The sequence below is a fragment of the Adiantum capillus-veneris genome, chromosome 1 (genome assembly GCF_014529385.1).
Source record: "Adiantum capillus-veneris isolate H3 chromosome 1, ASM1452938v2, whole genome shotgun sequence".
Classification (NCBI taxonomy): domain Eukaryota; kingdom Viridiplantae; phylum Streptophyta; class Polypodiopsida; order Polypodiales; family Pteridaceae; genus Adiantum; species Adiantum capillus-veneris.
Window position 1 is genome coordinate 136,588,131 of NC_140931.1, and position 19,194 is coordinate 136,607,324.

General features: G+C 43.5%; 1 protein-coding gene across 2 annotated transcripts; it reads left to right on the top strand.

The window, feature by feature from the left end:
- The first annotated feature begins 904 nt into the window (after nucleotides 1-904).
- On the top strand, nucleotides 905-18,780 carry LOC147465633 (putative protein phosphatase 2C 33). Of its 2 annotated transcripts, none has more exons than XM_086521054.1 (6): nucleotides 905-1,550; nucleotides 1,644-1,935; nucleotides 2,122-2,255; nucleotides 6,899-7,022; nucleotides 17,260-17,483; nucleotides 17,719-18,780. In XM_086521054.1, the coding sequence occupies exons 1-6, from the start codon at nucleotides 1,290-1,292 to the stop codon at nucleotides 18,295-18,297; spliced, it is 1,614 nt and encodes a 537-aa protein (XP_086377180.1). In that variant the 5' UTR covers nucleotides 905-1,289; the 3' UTR covers nucleotides 18,298-18,780. The 2 variants fall into 2 exon arrangements, with proteins under 2 accessions (XP_086377180.1, XP_086377170.1); XM_086521044.1 differs by having other exon boundaries at nucleotides 907-1,550; nucleotides 2,119-2,255.
- Nucleotides 18,781-19,194: the final 414 nt, after the last annotated feature.

Sequence of the window (19,194 nt, forward strand, 5' to 3'; positions counted from 1 at the left end):
TGCTTGCGGCAACGGCGTGACATGAAAAGAAGCCACTTGTGGCGGGACGAGATCTCATCCAGTCTCTCGCTCTCTGCCTCCACCATGACGGCCATGTCCATGAAGATTTGATGCGGTTCCACCAGGCTAAGGCTCTTGCAGGTGCGGGCAACGGAAGGAAGGAAGAGGAAAGGAGAGAGAGAGAGAGAGAGAGAGAGAGAGAGAGAGAGAGAGAGAGTTTCATTATGGCACACCATCCGCTGTAGCCTGAGTTCGAGAAATGCTGAACATCGTGCAAGCTAATTCTACTTCATCCCCGAGTTTCGAGAAAAGCTGAACGACTGGTTTCTCACCAAGATGCAGTTTACAGACTCACAGTGCGCGCGCGCGCACACACACACACACACACACACACACACAGAGAGAGAGAGAGAGAGAGAGAGAGAGAGAGAGAGAGAGAGAGAGAGAGAGAGAGAGAGAGAGAGAGAGAGAGAGAGAGAGAGAGATGCAGGTGACGGCCGTTTTTTTTGGAATCTAGGCTTCAACTCACAGCTCGTGCCACGTGGAAAATGCTTGGCCTTCCGCCATATTATGTTAGTTAGATGTCTCCAATTGCAGCTATGGGGTGATCGAAGATACTCATTTAGCAACATTGTTCGGGCACGCCCATGGGAATTCAGGGGGCCTTATGGGGGAGTCCCCTAAACCAAACTGTAAAAACAGAGTTTTTCACCACACGGACGATAGGACCAAGGGGAGAGCTCGACGAGCACAGAAAATTTACTCATTTTAATTCTACGGCCCGAGCGCACAGAGACACTTTACATTTTCACATGCTTCTTCTAGCCTAGCCTTTTTCTCTACGATTTGCAACTTCTGAAAAGTTTATTATGTGACAGTTGACCTCGCACAAAGCTGTGATTTGTTTGAGCAAAACACACACACACACACAGAGGAGTTCTCGCTCTCTCGCAGCCTCGCTCTCTCTCTCACACACAGTGTCTCACACACACACACACATACACTCCAATTTCTTGATGTTAAATACATTGCCCAACTTTCTCACGCGCTCTCTCTCTCTCTCTCTCTCTCTCTCTCTCTCTCAAGTAGACACAGAAGTGCAGTCCTTACGCATGCACAGCTCTCTTCCTTATTACCCCCCCCCAACACACACACACACACACACACACAGATATTACACCTTCTGTACATAGAGAAAGTCCCCATACAAGAGACAGCAGTTAGGAGAGAGAGCTTATAATTCAGCAACTTGATCTCAATTCGTCTCAGAACCACTTCATTTAGGCCAGATGGGGGGATGCTGTTCAGCGGAAGCGAATGCCTCCGCCGCCACCAGCGATGATGGAGAAGCTGGCATCAAATTATCCAAAATGAGGAAAAAGGAAAGGAAGAGGCAACTCATGGAGGCCCTGGCTGCCGAGGCCAAGACCAATGAGCTGCTCGCGCGCATCCCTGGTCGAATGTGTCGCAATGGTGCGAGTAGCAGCGTGTGCATATTCACACAACAAGGTCGGAAGGGTACAAACCAGGATGCCATGGTTGCTTGGCAGGTATTGTCCATAATTCTCTTCCAAGCTGTGATTCTGGGTACCTGTTACAGGTGGATGTATTTTGGTACGAGTTTTCCATTGTTTTTTAACCAGGACTACATGTCACGCTCTGACACTGTTTTTTGCGGAGTGTTCGACGGGCACGGGCCATATGGGCATCTAGTGGCAAGGAGAGTCAGGGACTCTCTTCCTTCAAAGCTAGCATCCATTTGGAAAACTAAGATGAGGGGTGACAATGTGTTACAAGAAGCAGGAGCAGCTGCTGAACTAGACTTGAATTTGAAGTGGGCCAATTCGCCGGAAGCGGCTACACTGAAGGAGGCAGGAACCGACGAAAAGTCCAGTGACAATAATAGCTTGAAAGGGCAAGAGCAGTTTGATGATGGTGAGCTCTGCTGATTTTGAGAAGGGGTTGGGTTTAATCATCAAATTTTTACTGGCTATTTTAGGTATCATTATGCATGTGTATTAAGGACCAATCAGATTGTAGAGTGAGGTAATTAGGGGTAATTGGATGTAGCTCATTTTTTAGTTGAAATTTGTTGTGGTTTTCTGTTGAGAAAACCAGCAGGAGTGGGGATGATGTATGAGAAGTGGAGGGAGTCGTTCCTCGAGGCATTCGAGGCTATGGACACCGACCTGCACAGACATCCCTCCATTGACTGCTTCTGCAGCGGCACCACTGCCGTTACTCTCCTCAAGCAGGTAACCCTTTTCCATAACATCACGTGTGAATGTGCTCCTAGATAGAATGCATCTTATTTTATTTTTCAAGCACGTTTTCTAACGAGGCCGGGATTTTTCTAGAAAAAAATATTGTGCTCATTAAAATATATTCCTTGTCGCAAGTAAAAGTAAAGGTGCTCTTCTGGCTAATATGGCTCTGAACACACATCCTTGCATTTAATAGAATAGCGTGATAGAAAAGGTAGTTTTATTTAAAACAACATTGTATCTTGCCATGCATATATTGATGCAAGAAAATTACACTAAGGGAGTGGTCACGCGATTTACAATTATCAGCTGCTTTTTGAAATAACTATGCCTTATGGATGGTCACATCCAGGTATTTGTCTTATATGCAGCTCATCCAGGTATTTGTCTTATATGCAACTTTTTTGTAACTATGCCCATTTTGGCCTTGTTGCCTTAATAACGTGAGTGGTCACACGATGCATAGTTATCCGTTACTTTTTGAAATCACTGTGCATCATGCATGGCACAGGTTATTTGCCTTATATGCAACTATGCAAGGCCTTTTGCAACTATGCCGATATTGGCGTAGTTGCATCAGTAAGATCTTACTGATAACTATGCTTTGTGTGACCACAACATTACCATATCGCCCATGTAATCATCCTTTCTAACTTTACGACAAAAACGCCCGCTCTTATGGCAAACTAAATTAGCATGTTTATTAGCAATTTTACTTAGATCGTGTATTTAATAAATGCAAAAAAGGACAAAGTAGATAACCAATCAGTGTTTTTTTGAGTGATTCACATGCTAAAATGTGGTTAAATTTGCTTGTTTTTGGGCACATCGATTGAAAAATATTTTGAGACACTAATCACGGCTTTTTGTGAACACGCTCAAAGAGCAACTCTGTGTTGGGTTCCTTGCATATATATATGACTTTCTATAGAAGGAAGTTTATTTGCACTATTTCTCATGATTGTGAACCGTGGTTTCCGCTAAGATCTAGTTGAGTTCTTTAGCTCGAAGCACATTGGTGCTTTTGACTTAGATCTAGTTTAGTTCTTTAGCTTGATGTACATCGGTGCGTTTGGCTTTTTCTATAAATTATTATAGGATTTTTTTTTGGTGGATATTGTTGGTGCTGAAAACCAAAACATAATAGGGAAGTCTAAAAGATGGGTAAATTTTATTGCTATAATTGTTGGCTTCAAGCTTTAGAATCTCCTGTTATTAGGAAATCGATAACGGAGAACTACAAGGGAACCAGGTTGTAAGATGGTGAAAGGCTTGTGGGCTAGTTATCTTGTGCGAGTATGAGAGAGGTGCTTAGGCATGGATAGGTTTGCTTTCGAAAATTCCTTTGTGAGGGCAAAGAGGTGTAATAGGGCTATAATATCAATACACACAATCCTATATTGAATAAAGTTTGGTGCTCATGTTGCCTATTGCTTCACGAAATGGCGAAGTACCGCTATTGAGATGCATAGTTGAAACATGCTAGGTGATTTTGAACATCTTTTTAGTTCTTCCTTTCTGTGCTTTATGGGCAAAAAACTTGACTCAAAGGAGAGTAGCCTGATGGATGATGAGGTGTTAGCTTCAAATCTCAACCAAACAAGCCTTGCCTTCAAAACGGTGCAAATATCACCATCTAGTTACTAAAGGAGACAAGGTTTGACTAGTTCTAGAGAAAGAAAAAAATGAACACAATTTATTGTGGACAAAATATATCAATGTCAATAGCACGAGAGGAAAAAAAAGAGCGGAAAATGGACCTCGAGAGCTCATGGTTTTGGTCACATAATTCTAGATATTTTTTGGCAAAGATGTGATATCCTACCAAACAATATGAATTGTTTTGAATTCACTTCTTGAGAATGTCAAAGGTTTCTTGAACTTTCATCGTAAAATGCTAGTAAAGTCTCAGACCATGTAGCTGACGTTTGAATAGCCTCTTTGAAAAAGAGCTTTATAGATTTTGAGCTTGTATGAAATGATTATTGGCCGGTAACGACTAGGACTAAGCAAGGAAGAGAACCATTGAGCAGACAAATATTATCGAGGTAAATAAGCACGGTCTCTCAAGGATTTTTTGTTAAGTTTGAGCCACGTAATTAAAAGCATACCGCCCACCATACTTTTGTATGGTTGGGAAAGTGGAATGGTGGCAATTTTAAGGTCACTAATTGTTTTTTTTTTTTGTTGGGATGGTCTATGGAACAAAAGTCTTGATTCAGATGCGTTTGTCTCTTGTTGACTTCTTAGTGAATAATGTTATGCCATTGTATTGTCTTGATTCCTTAGTCACTTGTGTATCAAACTCACTTCCAGACAAAAGGGCCTTGTAGCTCCCACAAGGGTAATCTCACAATTGCTCTTTCAACACAATCTCATGCATGTTGTGCTTGAAGGGTTGTAATTCTGATGTAATTCACAAACAGTAAAGTTGGTGTGGGCCCCGTGTGCACGCATGCGTAAGAGAGGCCATTTGTATGTTGTCAACTCAGCATGGTGTACTCTTGATGTTTTTCAGCTCTTTGTTTTACCGCACTCCTTTTGCTTGTACATTGTTTCGATTCTTTGTTGGCATGTAAAACCTAAATTAAGGGAACCCTAAAGGGAGGGGGGTTGACTGTTTTAAGAACCTAAATTAAGGGACCCCTACAAGGGGGGGGGAATTGAGGGGGGGGGGGGACTCTTTTAAGTTACCCCCTCCCCCTTCCACTAATTGCACTTCTTTGAGGTGCAGTTGCAAAAAGAACGTTACTCCCGACCCTCTACGCGTACGCCCGAGGCTCAGCACATCAAATCAAATCGGTATCTCTTTTACAGTTACCCCCCTCCATGTGGGGGGTACCTTAGCACCATTTATGCTTCTTTATCTTATTTTGCTTATGCCTTTTCTGAAAGCATTTTTAAGTGAATAATGGTTTGTTTTTTCATCTAGTTTTGTTTAGCAATGAATAAAGCGATTCAGTTTTTCCATTCTCTGTTTTATTGTTCCCTTGCTTTTGTATTCTTGCGAGTGTTTTATCCTCTCTTGTAATTTGTTAACTTCTAAATATTCTTAAGTATTCTGACCTTATTAAGGTATATACCATTTGTATATATTTGATTATTGTTCTGAGTCAAATGATGCAGCGAGCTTATGGGGTGGTGTTTAAAAAAAAGAAAAAAAAAGAAGGATCAATAAATGTATGCGTAGAGGACTATTGTTGCTGTTACGCTAATATATAAAAATATAAAGAAAGAAACAAATAAATAAATATATGTTCGGCAACCTTGTGTGTATTGCGTCATCTGGGTGGTTTCATTTTCGTGGAGATTGCACTAAAAATTAATTCATCCCACATGGCATGGTTCTTTAGCTTAAAGTTGTACTCATTTGTGCTCCTGTAAAGCATAACCATAGTACATACAGCTCATGTGCCTTTCCCATTACATGGAAAGCGCACGTCGATATTTAAGGCACGATAGTCCTTTTTGCTTTTAATAAGTCATTTGCTGGTGCGTCATGTGACTTGTAAATTAGGGGTTCAAACCTGTCTCTGTAGCAGCGGCACACACCTCCCTCTCTCTCTCTCTCTCCCTCCCATACTCTCACAATGATCTCTGCCCAATGCACACTCTTGTGATGGACGAAGGAGAGTATGACACATGGCGATTGGAGAGAGGGGGTTGCAGTTGATAGTATAGATATAGATATTTCAAACCTTAGTCTGTAGTAGCGGCACCTCTCTCTCTCTCTTTCTCTCACTCTCTCTCACACACACACACACACACACACATTGGGTAGCCCAATGCACACTAGGCACCTCCCTCCCTCTCTCTCTCTCTCTCTCTCTCTCTCTCTCTCTCGCGCACACATTCATTGGGTAGCCCAATGCACACTCATCGGATGGATGTAGGAAGAGGGGGTTGCCGGAATCCCTTCCCCCTCGAAGTATCGATATCGAAATATCAATAGTATATAGAAATATAGATTTAGCTACTCTTTCTTTGGGAGAAGGAGAGAGATTGTGCGTGCGTGCGTGTGTGTGTGTGTAGTTAGCTTATGCCTAATATATTTACATTGTTCCTTGGGCCAAAAGCAACATGATTTTATAAAGGATTTGGAAGATCCAAGATAGATCATGTGTAATCACATGCAAAAAGGGGCAACGTTTTGTCACTCAAAAGGATCTTATTCTCCTTGGAGCTCGAGGTGAATCTTGTATATCAATTAGCTATAGCTCGCTTTGGATGGTTCCCTAGCGACAAAACTTCTTCTTCTTATTTTCTCGCTTTCTGATGGCACTCTCAAAGAGGGGATTGGAAAGCAAGGCCCAAGTGAAGTGGAATGTGATGGTCTTTAATTTATTATTGGAGTGCAATGGAAATCATCATTGAAGGTAGTAAATTTACTCCCCCTCAAAATACAAAAGGGAAATGCAATTATGCAAGTTGAAACGTAACAAATAATATTGGGGTACGGACGAACCCTTAAAAGCATCAAGCCTTCAAGGTATGCAATGGGCTGAGCTTTCAAGGCTTGTTTGAAAAGAGTGGAGGGGAGTTTTACGGTACTGTACGATTGATGATGCGTTGGAGTGGCGTGACGTGTGAGCTGAGCTATAAGAGTTTTTGTAACTGTGTGTGTGTGGCTGCAGGGCGAGGAGCTGGTTATCGGAAACGTGGGCGACTCTCGAGCGGTGCTGGCAACGCTGTCAGCAGACGACCACCACACGCTTCACGCCGTCCAGCTCACCGTCGACCTCAAACCCAACCTTCCCAGTAAACTCTCTCTCTCTCTCTCTCTCTCTCTCTCCCTCCCCCCCCCCCCCCCCCCCCCCCCCCCCGGGCCCCCAACAAAAAAACACTCTCCCACAGAAACCCACGACGTTATAACTTCTCTCTCTTACATTATGCGGCCCTGTTCTGAGAGAGAGAGAGAGAGAGAGAGAGAGAGAGAGAGAGAGAGAGAAAAGTAACTTTGCACAATAGTTGAAACACCTTGATGCATAAAAATTTGCTACAATAAATTTATACTTCATTTTATAGATGAAATTTTAGGCACATACATGGTGCACATGCAAGGTGGTGAGAGTCTATGGTATGCGTTTTTGTCTTTCTATTTGTTTAAATGGGTTCTCATGTGTGGTGGTTGAGGAGTCACGTGGTGCTATTGGTATGGATAGGTTTGAATAAGAGAGCATGCCATTGAGTCTCCTCTGTCGAAAGCCAGACTAAATGGCTATTCACGTATCCAGCCATGGCCCTTCGGTTGTCTTATCACCTAGGTGGCTGTGTTCTTGATGCAATGAGAGGCCTGGGAGGAAGCCAGTCAGTCAGGAGTCTTTTTTCAATACCTAGGTCATACTTTCTTTGCTGCCATAGATAGCCGCTTTGAGGGCTGATTCTAGGCAGCACCACTCTGACCTATCCCCAGCGAATGGGAGACCCTTCTTGGGGTAGATGTATGTGGCCGTCAGGGGCAGTGTTACTGCAGCACAAAGGGTATTCTATGGCATCTTTTCAAGCTCAAAATATGGCTTCTATGAAGTAGCTACAGGTGCCTACATTTAGGCGGCAATTGCCAAGTCTGTCCTGGCTCCATGATAGTGTTCCTATACCAATATTTGGCGCCTTGAGTGCCTCTGCTTTAGCCAAGAGAAATGCATAAGATGGACAGTCCTTTGCAGATCGTTCCTTCTGACTTGCAATGCCTTTAGAGCAGTTGTGAATGTATGGTTGTGGTGCAACAATGGCTCAGCTTGGGAGAACATAGGGTGCAGGATTGGGCAAAGGCTTAGCTTGGTGCCTGTGCAACACATAGGTTGCAGCATTAGGTGAATAATACTCTGTTTAGGCAACACATGTATGATGCAACAACATGCAGCCATGTGCCTGAGATTCAGTAACTGTACGTAGGTCCCATGATACAATGAAAACGTTCCTTTTTGTAGATGGTAGCATGGTACATGTACTCCTTCACCAATGTGGCACCAGGCTGGAAGGTCATCCTAGTTCATCCTGACCATTTGTTTGGCAGTTTTCCTTCGGAGGCCAATTTCTCGGAAGATTCCCCGAAGAAGTTATACAACTTTGTGGAATTTTACTCCACCTCCTTGTTGAAACTTCTTGGAAGAGTCCTCTTGAATCCACCTACAAAGGCAACTTCGTGGAGTTTACTCCACCTTGTGGAAACTTCCTCGAAGGTACCTCCACCTTAAGCAAGCCACATGGGCTGACTATGTGCATAGTGCTACATTACATGGCTTTGCCACTTGGGCAATGCCACATTAGCGATGGCATCCCCACATGGGCAATGCCACATAGTACTAGATGGGTAGTCCCCATAGGCAATGCCACATGTACATGTAGTGCAACATGGGCAATCTATATGGATAGTGCCACATGGTTGTGGCAGCACAACAAGGATAGTGCCGTATGGACGGCCCAATGCTAGCGGGTGATGACACATGGACAACACCACATGCCACACGTCCACATGGATTGTGCCAAGTGGGCAATGCCACATGGGTAGTCGGGCAATTCACATGGTTGGTGCCACTTGTACAATGCAACATTGGAAATACCATACACATGGGCAATGCTCCATGTACAATCCACATGGGCAGTGCCAGAAAGGTAAGTGCACATGGGCAATGTAGTATGATAGTCACATGGTACCCCGTGGATAGTACCATTTGAGCACCTCTATGGCCCAACGGCTTAAGCTAGCCTTAACTCGGCTGATTTATTAACTCTCGTTCCATGTGCTAGCGGATCTCTTTATCTCTTGGGTTAGTTAATGCACAAGTGTACTCCCTAATTGCCAATGGTTAGCGTTAGGCTAGGGTGGATGAAGCTTTAGCTTAACCATGGTGTTAGGGTTACGGTTGGAGAGATGGAGACTAGGGTTAGGCTACACCAATTTGTAAGAGCATAAAGGGAGAGAATATAGACACAATGATAGAGTCCAAAGTGCAATTTATTCATTGAAAGTAGCCTCTAATATAGGTTTGGTGCTTTACAATCTTTGGCTAGAGAGGTTGCACCCTCTTGCTATTGGACCATCTCATCATTTATGATTTCTTAGGTAGCTAGAGGGCTTTCTCACAAGGTGCCACAAGTTGGGCTTACCCTAATAATCGCTCCCTTAAGCCAAACTTGGGGTTTTACAAAGACTATGTGTTTTGGTTCACATGGAAAACACATAGGTTTCACAGAGATAAGGGTATTGTTGCACATAACACAAATGCTCTCACACAAATTGTCTTCCCTCGAACACAAATTTGCCTTGCCTAGACACAAAGGGTGTAGGCACACAAACATCATGGTGTAGGTAGATACACAAGCCTTCCCTGGCACAAATGGGTAAGCACACAAGACTCCCAATCACAAGGGTAGACACACACATAGCTTCCCTATCACAAATGAGGGTGACCTACAACTGAGTGCACACAGATTCATAGGGTTATTGTTGTTTGTAGTTTGGAGGAATTTTTTCCCACACAAATCTGCAGTAGGTTGTTTGTTTGTTGTCGTTATCTTGATGTTGTTATTGTTGTAGGGTCTTCATGTTGTCTGTGTTTGTTACCTTTATCGTTATGTCATTGTCTTCCTCCTTATTATCTTCATTGGTCTAGAATTTCAAGGATGCATTCTTCATGGCCAATGTTGTAATGCACAAATACTTATCATTTTGTGTGCTTGTACGCGTGCTCATAATGATGGGCGGTCTTACCACGAAGGACTCCTTCGGGCAATGTCTAGAACCCATGTGCGACGCGAGTATTGTGATTCCATACACGAATATCACATACATTTCTCTTATGGCTTGCATTGCCATTGAGGTGGAAAATAAGGCCAAGTGCCAGAGACTTGAGTTGTGTGTTGTCAAGGTATTTAGCTTCTGCCTTTGTAGGAACTACCTCTTATGAAGGTGCTTGGAGTCTTGGAGAAGTTTCTGCCCGTGGGAAAGAGGCTTTTGGAGGATATGGATGGACTTTGGGCGGCGGTTGAAGTAGTCCGTGGGGAATGCATCTCGTTTGGAGACTTTGAAGCTTCTAAACGAGAGGCTTTTAAGCTTGAAATCTCCTCTTAAAGTACCACTGTGGGAAGAGGGGTTAAACGCTAAGGAGATTTGGAGCTTGGCCACAAGGCAATAGGCGGGATTCAGAGTGAGAAAGAGGTTTGTATAGGGGACGGACTTCGACAGAGACTCAAGAATGGGATTATTGCCTCCTCACGTCCGGCTCTGAGTGCACGCTAGTGAAGTGGCGAGTTGCAGGGGTGAGCACAAACAGAATTGGTGACGCAAGGTTGGGACTGACAGAGTTGATGACGCGACTTCGATGCGAGCAGAACGTATTGCGTAGGCAGAGTTGGTGGCGCGAGGTTGGGACCGACAAAGCAGGGCGGCAAGAAAATGAGGACTACAAGTTAGTGACGTGGCTAGCCCAGAATTGGTCAATCTATCGTTGCAGGCTCGTTGCAAAGCATGAAGTGAGCGCAGTCTTCATGTTCGCTTGGTTTATTGCCTTATGTCACCGTCACTCAGTTGTGTGAGTGCCCCTTTTAGTGGGTTTTGACCTTGGCATCAAAAGTCGGGCCCTTCCTATGTGGTCCTGGTGAGACCTCTTAAAAAGCAAAACAACTTGGATGCTTGAGAATTAAATGCTTTCAAAAGCACATACACACGAGCCAGAATTGCTGCAGTGCAAGAATTGCAGAGGCTTAAAGTGAAGGGATTTTTGCACTCTCATCTGAGAGCTTGAACTTTTTGCAAATCACACTTAAGGGCTCTGTAGAAAGCTCTCAAGAAATGCGTCGCGCACAACACACATTGCTCCAAATGATAATGGTTATAGTGAAAGCTATGATGCAATGAAACAAGCTGAAAATAAGCACAATAAAGCGATGAAAATTGTGCACACACAATGCAATAATATGAATCTCGAAATGCTAATTGCGAGTTTCTCCTCACCTAATCAACAAAGGGTAGTGGAGCATGCTCGTGCCCAATACAATAGAGATCCGTAGAGCGAGAGGCTTAGGCACGAAACCATCAGCTTTGATACCACTTGTTGGGTTAGTTAATGCGGAAGCATACTCCCTAATCGCCAATGGTTAGCGTTAGGCTATGGTGGATGAAGCTTTAGCTTAACTATGGTGTTAGGGTTAGGGTTGGAGAGATGGAGACTAGGGTTAGGCTACACCAATTTGCAAGAGCATAAAGGGAGAGAATATAGACACAATGATAGAGTTCAAAGTACAATCGATTTATTGAAAATAGCCTCCAATATAGGCTTGGTGCTTTACAATCATTGGCTAGAGAGGTTGCACCCTCTTGCTATTGGACCATCTCATCATTTATCTTTTCCTAGGTGACTAGAGGGCTTTCCCACATGGTGCCACAAGTTGGGCTTACCCTAACATTATCTACTCCAACATCATGGCATCACATGTGTTCTTGCCCCCCAAAGATGGCATTGTTAGCATATACCAACCCTTGGCAGACATTGCTTTGCCAACGAAGTTGTGACCCATGTAGTTTATGCTTGCCCATCCTATACACACGTCTTATGCTTGGATGCATACGCTTGCATGATATGTTGGGCTACATCCCATTCCTTGGTCTTGGGTGCCTTTTATGCGACCTTTTGGACATTGCAGGCTAGTTGACAGAATCATTACTTTATGAGGTAAACATGGGCATGAAGAACCTAGACCATTGGTAAACATGGGCATGAAGAACCTAGACCGTTGCTTACAATCGTTGAAGGATCCTTCCCCAAGGATACACAACCTTGAAGACCTATTTAACTATAATTCTGTTTGTCTTGCTATCGGAGGATGTATCTCACACACTACACAATTATGTGAAGACGTCTTTTGTTTTATACCTTTGAGAGGAATAGCAAGATAGTAGGGGTCTCAATGAAAATTCCAGTGTCAAATCACATATCCCCCTCATTTTTGCATCTCGAAGCCAAAGGGTAAAACGATTTCGTTGGGCCTCTTATTTAGTGTACCCAACGAAGTGGAACATAGACCTCAGTCAGTTGTGACTTGGGAGTTGATGTTGTTGTTGAAGAGTCGGTTCTAGTTTATTATCGAGGAAACTGTTGTGGATGCTTGAGCAATGTCCGACGAGTATGAATGTGTTCTGCATGTGAACACACCCTCATCTAAAGAAGGTTAAGAAGGGTCCTTAATGACTCCTATAAATAGGATCGAAGGCTCCTTCATGAGCTATCTTGTGTGGCCAAAGCAATTGTCATAGCGAAACGTTTCGGAGCTATGTTTTCGCCCCAAAATGCTTCATTCTAAAACATGGAGTTTCTATAAAAAACGTTTCACCCCATAGGATAAAGGAGACGAAATGTTGGATTGAAATGTTAAGCATAAAGAGGAATCCATTGTCCAAAATGGCTCAACTTTGTGGGCCATAGTAAAGCTAAGGGGCGTTGCAGCTGGAGTTTCATGTGGAGCATTTCACAAATGTTTTAGGAGGTCCAAGGTTTCACACATGCTGAAACAAGTTTCATGATGACCACCACACCCTTGGATTAAAGACCCTTGCGTGCCCGCACACCCCAGCTAGGGTTTGCGTTTGTGTTGTGGGACACCAATCCTTGAGGTGAGGCATCAGGCCGGAGTAGTTGTATGCTCTCAAGCGTGGGGGTGAGCCAGTTCGGCTCTATGGCTCGGAGTTGGGTCAAATGCCTATTCCTTATATTGTTTGTGTGCATGTTTGACTTGCCATCTTGTCATGTGTGGATTATGGATACTTGGGGAGCACTCACATGTACAAAAAGGGAATGCTGTCATGGGTAAAGGATTGTGAGCTTAGCACCTTAGGTGTGCTAAAGAACACAATGGTGACTACTATGGTCACACATTGATCAATCCGTTAACAAGAGAGTGGAGTGTTCCCCTCTGTGCAACAAGCATTGCACCAAATCAATTGTTGTTGAACGACGTGATTGACCGTTTCCCTTGGAAGCTCTAAAACCAAAGGTCTTATGGTATAGATCCCAAACCCGAGGGTTATTTGCCAATTCCACCCTTCACTCCATCAGCATCATGAAATCACCCTTGGCCCATCCCCAAATAATTTGGAAAGATCTACCTTTTTGCTCTTACAGGTAAATATCTAAGTGTATCACCACTAAGTATTTGGAGACCAGTTATTGGATTTGTCTGATCCTTCTTTCAAAAACAAATTGAGAATTTTCAGTTGTAGCTTCCACCAACAAAAGCTTTTTCGTCCCAGGAGAGTTCTTGATGCATCTTTGGACATAATTTTTTAAAAAACAATTAGCTATGAAACTGCTGATGCAGGTACAACTAGGATTGACTAGTCCCTTGATCCTTTCAGCCATCGGTTTTGGCCCTTGTGCTCCTCCGTAGAGGTCTTGGGTTTGTCTTGAGAGTTTTATTAGGGCATTTGGTACACTTATGTCCCACTTCTGTGCATTTGAAGCATTTCCACTACCATGGGTCTATACCTTGCACTTTCTTCAATGGTGAATCTGGGCTTATCCTGGATTCAACTAGGTAAATTTTTTTATTCATATAGCGGACATGCAGACTTTACATTGTGAAGTTTTGTCCAAGTTACGACGAGTTCATATTGTGCTAATCCTTTCTATCTTTGGTGGTACGCATGCCCTATCAACTACCTCATTTCTGTGCTAATTTTTTTGATTGAATGTTTCTCTTAGTGCTAGGCTTTATTATGACTGAGTTTGGCATTGATCTCCAGAGTGATGACAAAAACTCAGTACTTCAAACTTTGTGTTGATGTAACCTCATGTGTGTGTGCGTGTGGTGAATTTTGTGTTTGGAAGCATATGTTAAGACCAATTCTACACCCACTACTGGGCATTGACAATGTTAGTGGGGATGTCGTTGTATTTAGTCAATATTATGCATGATGGAGCTGATGGTTATATTGTCTTGTGGGTGACTACCATGGGTCTATACCTTACACTTGCTTTCAAGGGTGAATCTGGGCTTATCCTGGATTTATATAGGTATATACTTGTTCTTGGTTTAATCTTGGAACTTCTTCTTGCCGAAAGTTAGCTTCTCCACAAGGGAATTGTACCCGTCCTGTGCACTGGCCATCAATTGCTTAATGATTGTGGCCTTTTGCTTACCTTTTGCTTAAATCAATAATATTTGAGCTCTTAAGAAATACAACACCACCCACTATTGGGCGTTGACGACGTTAGTGGGGATGTCGTGGTATTTAGTCAATACTATGCATGATGGAGCTGATGGGTATTTTGTCTTGTGGGTGACTACCACGGGTCTATACCCTGTACTTTCCTTCAAAGGTGAATCTGGGCTTATCCTGGATTCATCTAGGTATATAAAACTATACGTCTCTAGTTGCTGTTCCAAGGTAACTAGTTGGAAACAAGCTATAGGAAGACAAGAGTTCCAAAATTTATGATCATAGTCCCGAAGGTTATCCTCCTCTTTAAAAAGTAATTGATTCCAAGTCGAGAGAACATTTGCTTCGAAAGATGGAGTCGACCATAGAGATGCAAAAAGCTGTTCAAGTTCGAGCGATGCTCTAGGAGCTTGGCCTCGGAATAAGAGAGTAGACCACCATTGTTGAGCATTTTCCATCAAGAAAGAGGAAGTTTTTTGGACTTTGGATGCTTGTGTGAAATTTCATTCAGAAAAAGATGCATCAAGGCAAGGCCTTCTCATCTTGAGGACTGCAAAAAGTGTCAAGCTTGACACTTTTTGGCCTCCTTCCTTGTAGTGTATTTCCGGTTCCTCCAAAGGCTGAATCAAAAGTAGGTGCAATGCCTTCTACATTCAAAAATTGAGTTTATGAAAAGGACCTTGCATGCGTGGCAATTCTTCATTCATGCCACTATTGTTTCATGGCGTGCCACTATTGTTACTTCGCATATTGGATTTAGAAACCCCATTGTGTATCCGTGGGTTCTCTTCGACCTGCCATTTTAGAGAAAATAGAAATCTTCCCCATGAAACTTGGAAAATTAGTATCCCCACTTATGTATTGTCTATTTGCAAAAAGGAACCTTCACCTTTGGAACTATTACTTTGATTTGGGGGTTTCGAGAGCCGGCCAAATCCTGCCATTGCTTGAAAATAGTCTTCATGGCTCTCTCTTTCATGTGCTGGACATAGTGAGGATCCTTCCTATATGCAAGGAGTCATGTGAGGATCCTTCCTATAGTGAGCTTTCATGTGCTGGACATAGTGAGGATCCTTCCTATATGCAAGGAGTCAGTCAACTTTAGCCTCTCTCCACGTCGCTGTTCGCTGACTTACTATGGCCATCGGCAAGGTAGATAAATACGTAAAATATGATACGTAAATTATGAAAAAAAACGTTGTTTGGTATATAACAACTACTCTGAGCCATAGATATTGAAATGGATTTATGTTTAAGATGTATGTGTGTGTATTTTTGTATGTGTGTTGAGTGCATGACCAATATGGTATGAATTGAATTTAACATCTTGGTCGATTAGCCCTCCGTGTCTTCATGTTACAACAATTATGATGTGGCAGATACCCTAAAGATGAATACTTTGCATTGATGACTTAGGAGATGATGTGGCAGCCATGTACGGAATCCCAAAAATTGTGGTCATGGCAGTTTTGTCGTGAGCCAGGAAGATGCTTTTGGGCGTTGAGCTTTTGACAATTACTTTTGGCTAATGCTAGCTTTTTGTACTTAGAAGCTTTTTGGCCCGTGGCCTATTAATAAGAGCCTTGGGGGAGGCTCTTCTCGGTCTTGCGGTTGCAGATTTGCGAGAATGCTCCTTTCGGTAGTTGGTACTCTCTGAATAACAATATAAAAGAAATACCGAAAGGGGCATCAGGGTCATTGCATTTGGGAGTGGAATTTCACCCCTCCGTGTCTATTGTGTGAAATCTCTCTCTCTCTCTCTCTCTCTCTCTCTCTCACACACACACACACACACACACACACAGGGTAGGAAAGACGGAAACGCGGAGTTCCTCTCCTACGCAGTACTGGCCCCTAATTAGGCGCTATTGGTATTTCTTTATTCAATTTATATTGTAATCGTTACAAAACTTCGCTAGGAAAGATGGCGCCCTGTTCAAGCGAGTGCACACACACACACACACACAGAGACGGGGAGAGAGAGAGAGAGAGAGTAAAAAAGGATCTGTACAACAGGCTGTTCAACCCTTTAAATAGATGCGTGGGCGTGTGCGTGTGTTGATACATGGTAAATGTGCCATTTGTCAACACCTTCCCTATCTAACTGAGCATGTGGTGGGCTGTTTTGACAAGTGGCTATTTGCTCTGCTGCCAGTGTCTTCTGTGTGGGGTAGCCCTGGGCTGAAAATAGCAGTTTATGGGTCGCCTGGTGCATGACACCAACTGCCATGCATGTCTTGTCCTAGTGTCCACCTGCCTTGCATGTGGCACCAATGTGTCCATCTGCTGCTATATTGAGCGGGTAAGCACCTCAGGCTCCTCTCTTCCAGGTGACTTGTAGCACTTCCAGCTTTCCTTGAAAGTATCAATACTGAAGTGATTTAGTACGACCACTAACTACCAAGATTAATACCATCCTATTAATGCCACCAATGCTAGGTGGGACTCAGCTCTTATTAGTGCTCATGTGGGTCTTTTAACCTTATACATCTTGCTAGCTATGGTATTTCATTTCATGTTGTCCACTTAAAAAATGTGGTTTTGACCTTGAGGAAGGTCTTCCTTAAAAGTAACTTTGCTCAACTTTTACATTTTTGGACTAAATGTTAGGGTCAAATTGTAATTTCTGCATTTTCCATGCCATGCTTTCAATCCAACTGGGTTTCTCAGCATACTCGTAATTTCTTTTATTCCTTGGGATTTCCCCTTTGCCATCCTTTGGGGAACAATTTGGTGTATCTTCCTTCCATTTTAATCTAAATTCTTCTCTTTAAAAAAATAATAAAAAATCAATGCAAAATAGCTTGTGCTAAATTTGATTGTGTATATGTATTACAGAGGAGGCAGAGAGGATATTGAAGTGCAAAGGGCGCGTGTTTGCATTAGAGGATGAGCCGGAAGTGGCCAGAGTGTGGCTTCCTTATGACGATGCACCAGGCTTGGCCATGGCGAGAGCATTTGGGGATTTTTGTCTCAAAGACTTTGGTCTCATTTCCATGCCCGAGGTCACACGTCGCAAGCTCACTCCGAATGACCAATTTGTTGTCCTTGCTACGGATGGGGTGAGCTCTCTCTCTCTCTCTCTCTCTCTCTCTCTCTCGCGTTGAATAGATCACTGAGGTCTCTTATCTAAAATTTTCTTCCTCTCTCCCCATAGACATGCACGCAAACCCACCTCTTTATATATAAAATACAAAGTCAAACTCCACTAATTTCAAGAGGCTTGTCAGTTCCTTCACTCTTATCCTTCACTTCTGGTAGCTAGACTGGTTTACATTGTTTAAATTTTGTTGACAGGTTTGGGATGTGCTGAGCAACAAGGAGGTGGTGGATGTGGTGCATGGTGCCCCCACACGCGCTACCGCAGCTCGTGCTCTTGTGGAGGCAGCGGTTCGTGCCTGGCGCCTCAAATATCCCAACTCCAAGGTGGATGACTGTGCCGTGGTGTGCCTCTACCTGCACCCGTCCAACGCCAAACCAGAGAGAGGGGTACCCAGGTGTGAACCTGGCTCTACTGAGGGTGCCCACGTTGAAGGCGGACAATGTGAACACTCCCCAGAAAGGGAAGAGTACAAGGATGGAACTATGGAGGATGCTTCATTTGGTCGCTCTAATACACTGCGTGCTGTAAATGGAGGAGTGCTTTTGAGCGATCCAAATGAGCAAAAGCAGACAATGGAGCTCCAGGTGCAGACAAGAGCGCCGACTGCGGCGGAGGGATCGCATTCTGTGCGCAGTATAGGAGACTGTCTCTCCACAGCCGATGACGATGAATGGTCTGCCTTGGAAGGGGTAGTGCGTGTGAACTCCCTCCTCAACCTGCCCCGGTTTTTGAAGGGCGATAAACGGGCTAGTCCAAGCAAGACGGCCAATTGAGAAGTCATTTTTTTGCACAATGCAGCCCAAAAGAGGCCATCCCTGTGACACTCCCCATGTGCCACTTTGTCTTAGCTCAGGTGGTGACGTTTAATTGGCTGCGTAAAGACGGTCGACCTCGGAGAATGCAGGCACCCTCCCATTGTATCTGTACACTCGGCCCATTTATGTTTCTACAACACTGCACAAAAATGCTCCATAAATTTGTTACTCGTGCAAAGCAATTGGGCAAAAAATTCTCTTTTCATATTCCCCTTTCATAGTTTTGCTTTTAAAAAGACGCTAAAACATATGCTGTCCTCGACGGAGAGGGCTCCTCCGTAGACCCTCTTAAGGTGATATTAGAAAGCCCTTTGAAAGAGTTGTGAGTGTCATAGGCCCACTTCAAAAGTGAGAGCTCAAAGGGTCCTCCTATGTTCTCTCACATCAAATGTAAAGGGTGCTTCAACCACCCCTTACATCAAAGAAATGCCTTTTTCCGCCTGCTGTTGGAGAAAAATCGTCAAAAGTGTATTGTGTACTCTAAATAGAGGTGCATTGTGACTTGGAATTTTGGGCATATAAGTACCCGAATAAAATTTCAAATAGGGCCTTCAAATTTAAAAGGTCCTTTTACAAGATGCCTTTTTTAGAGGATCTATGGGGTGGCCCTGTCAGCACGGAAACGGTAGTGATGTATCTTGTAAAGGCTCAACACTAATCTGCGGCTTTCTTTCCTTTTAACTTTGCCTGAAAAGATGTGGGCCTAGCGGAATGAACGGTGCGCATAAGTACCTTGACCATCGTTATATGCTTTTGGACTTTTCTTAGCAAACTTTTTGAGGAAGATATGGGCTTCAAAGTTTTGGGTAAGCTCTGACAATATTCTGAATAGCTTTTTTGTGAGTTACTATTTCA

Excerpts from the sequence above, each read along its gene's own strand:
- LOC147465633 (XM_086521044.1), top strand. The coding sequence starts at position 1,290 with ATGGGGGGATGCTGTTCAGCGGAAGCGAATGCCTCCGCCGCCACCAGC. Across the intron at positions 7,023-17,259 it reads CCTCAAACCCAACCTTCCCA|AGGAGGCAGAGAGGATATTG; the intron begins GTAAACTCTCTC and ends TATGTATTACAG. Across the intron at positions 17,484-17,718 it reads TTGTCCTTGCTACGGATGGG|GTTTGGGATGTGCTGAGCAA; the intron begins GTGAGCTCTCTC and ends TTTTGTTGACAG.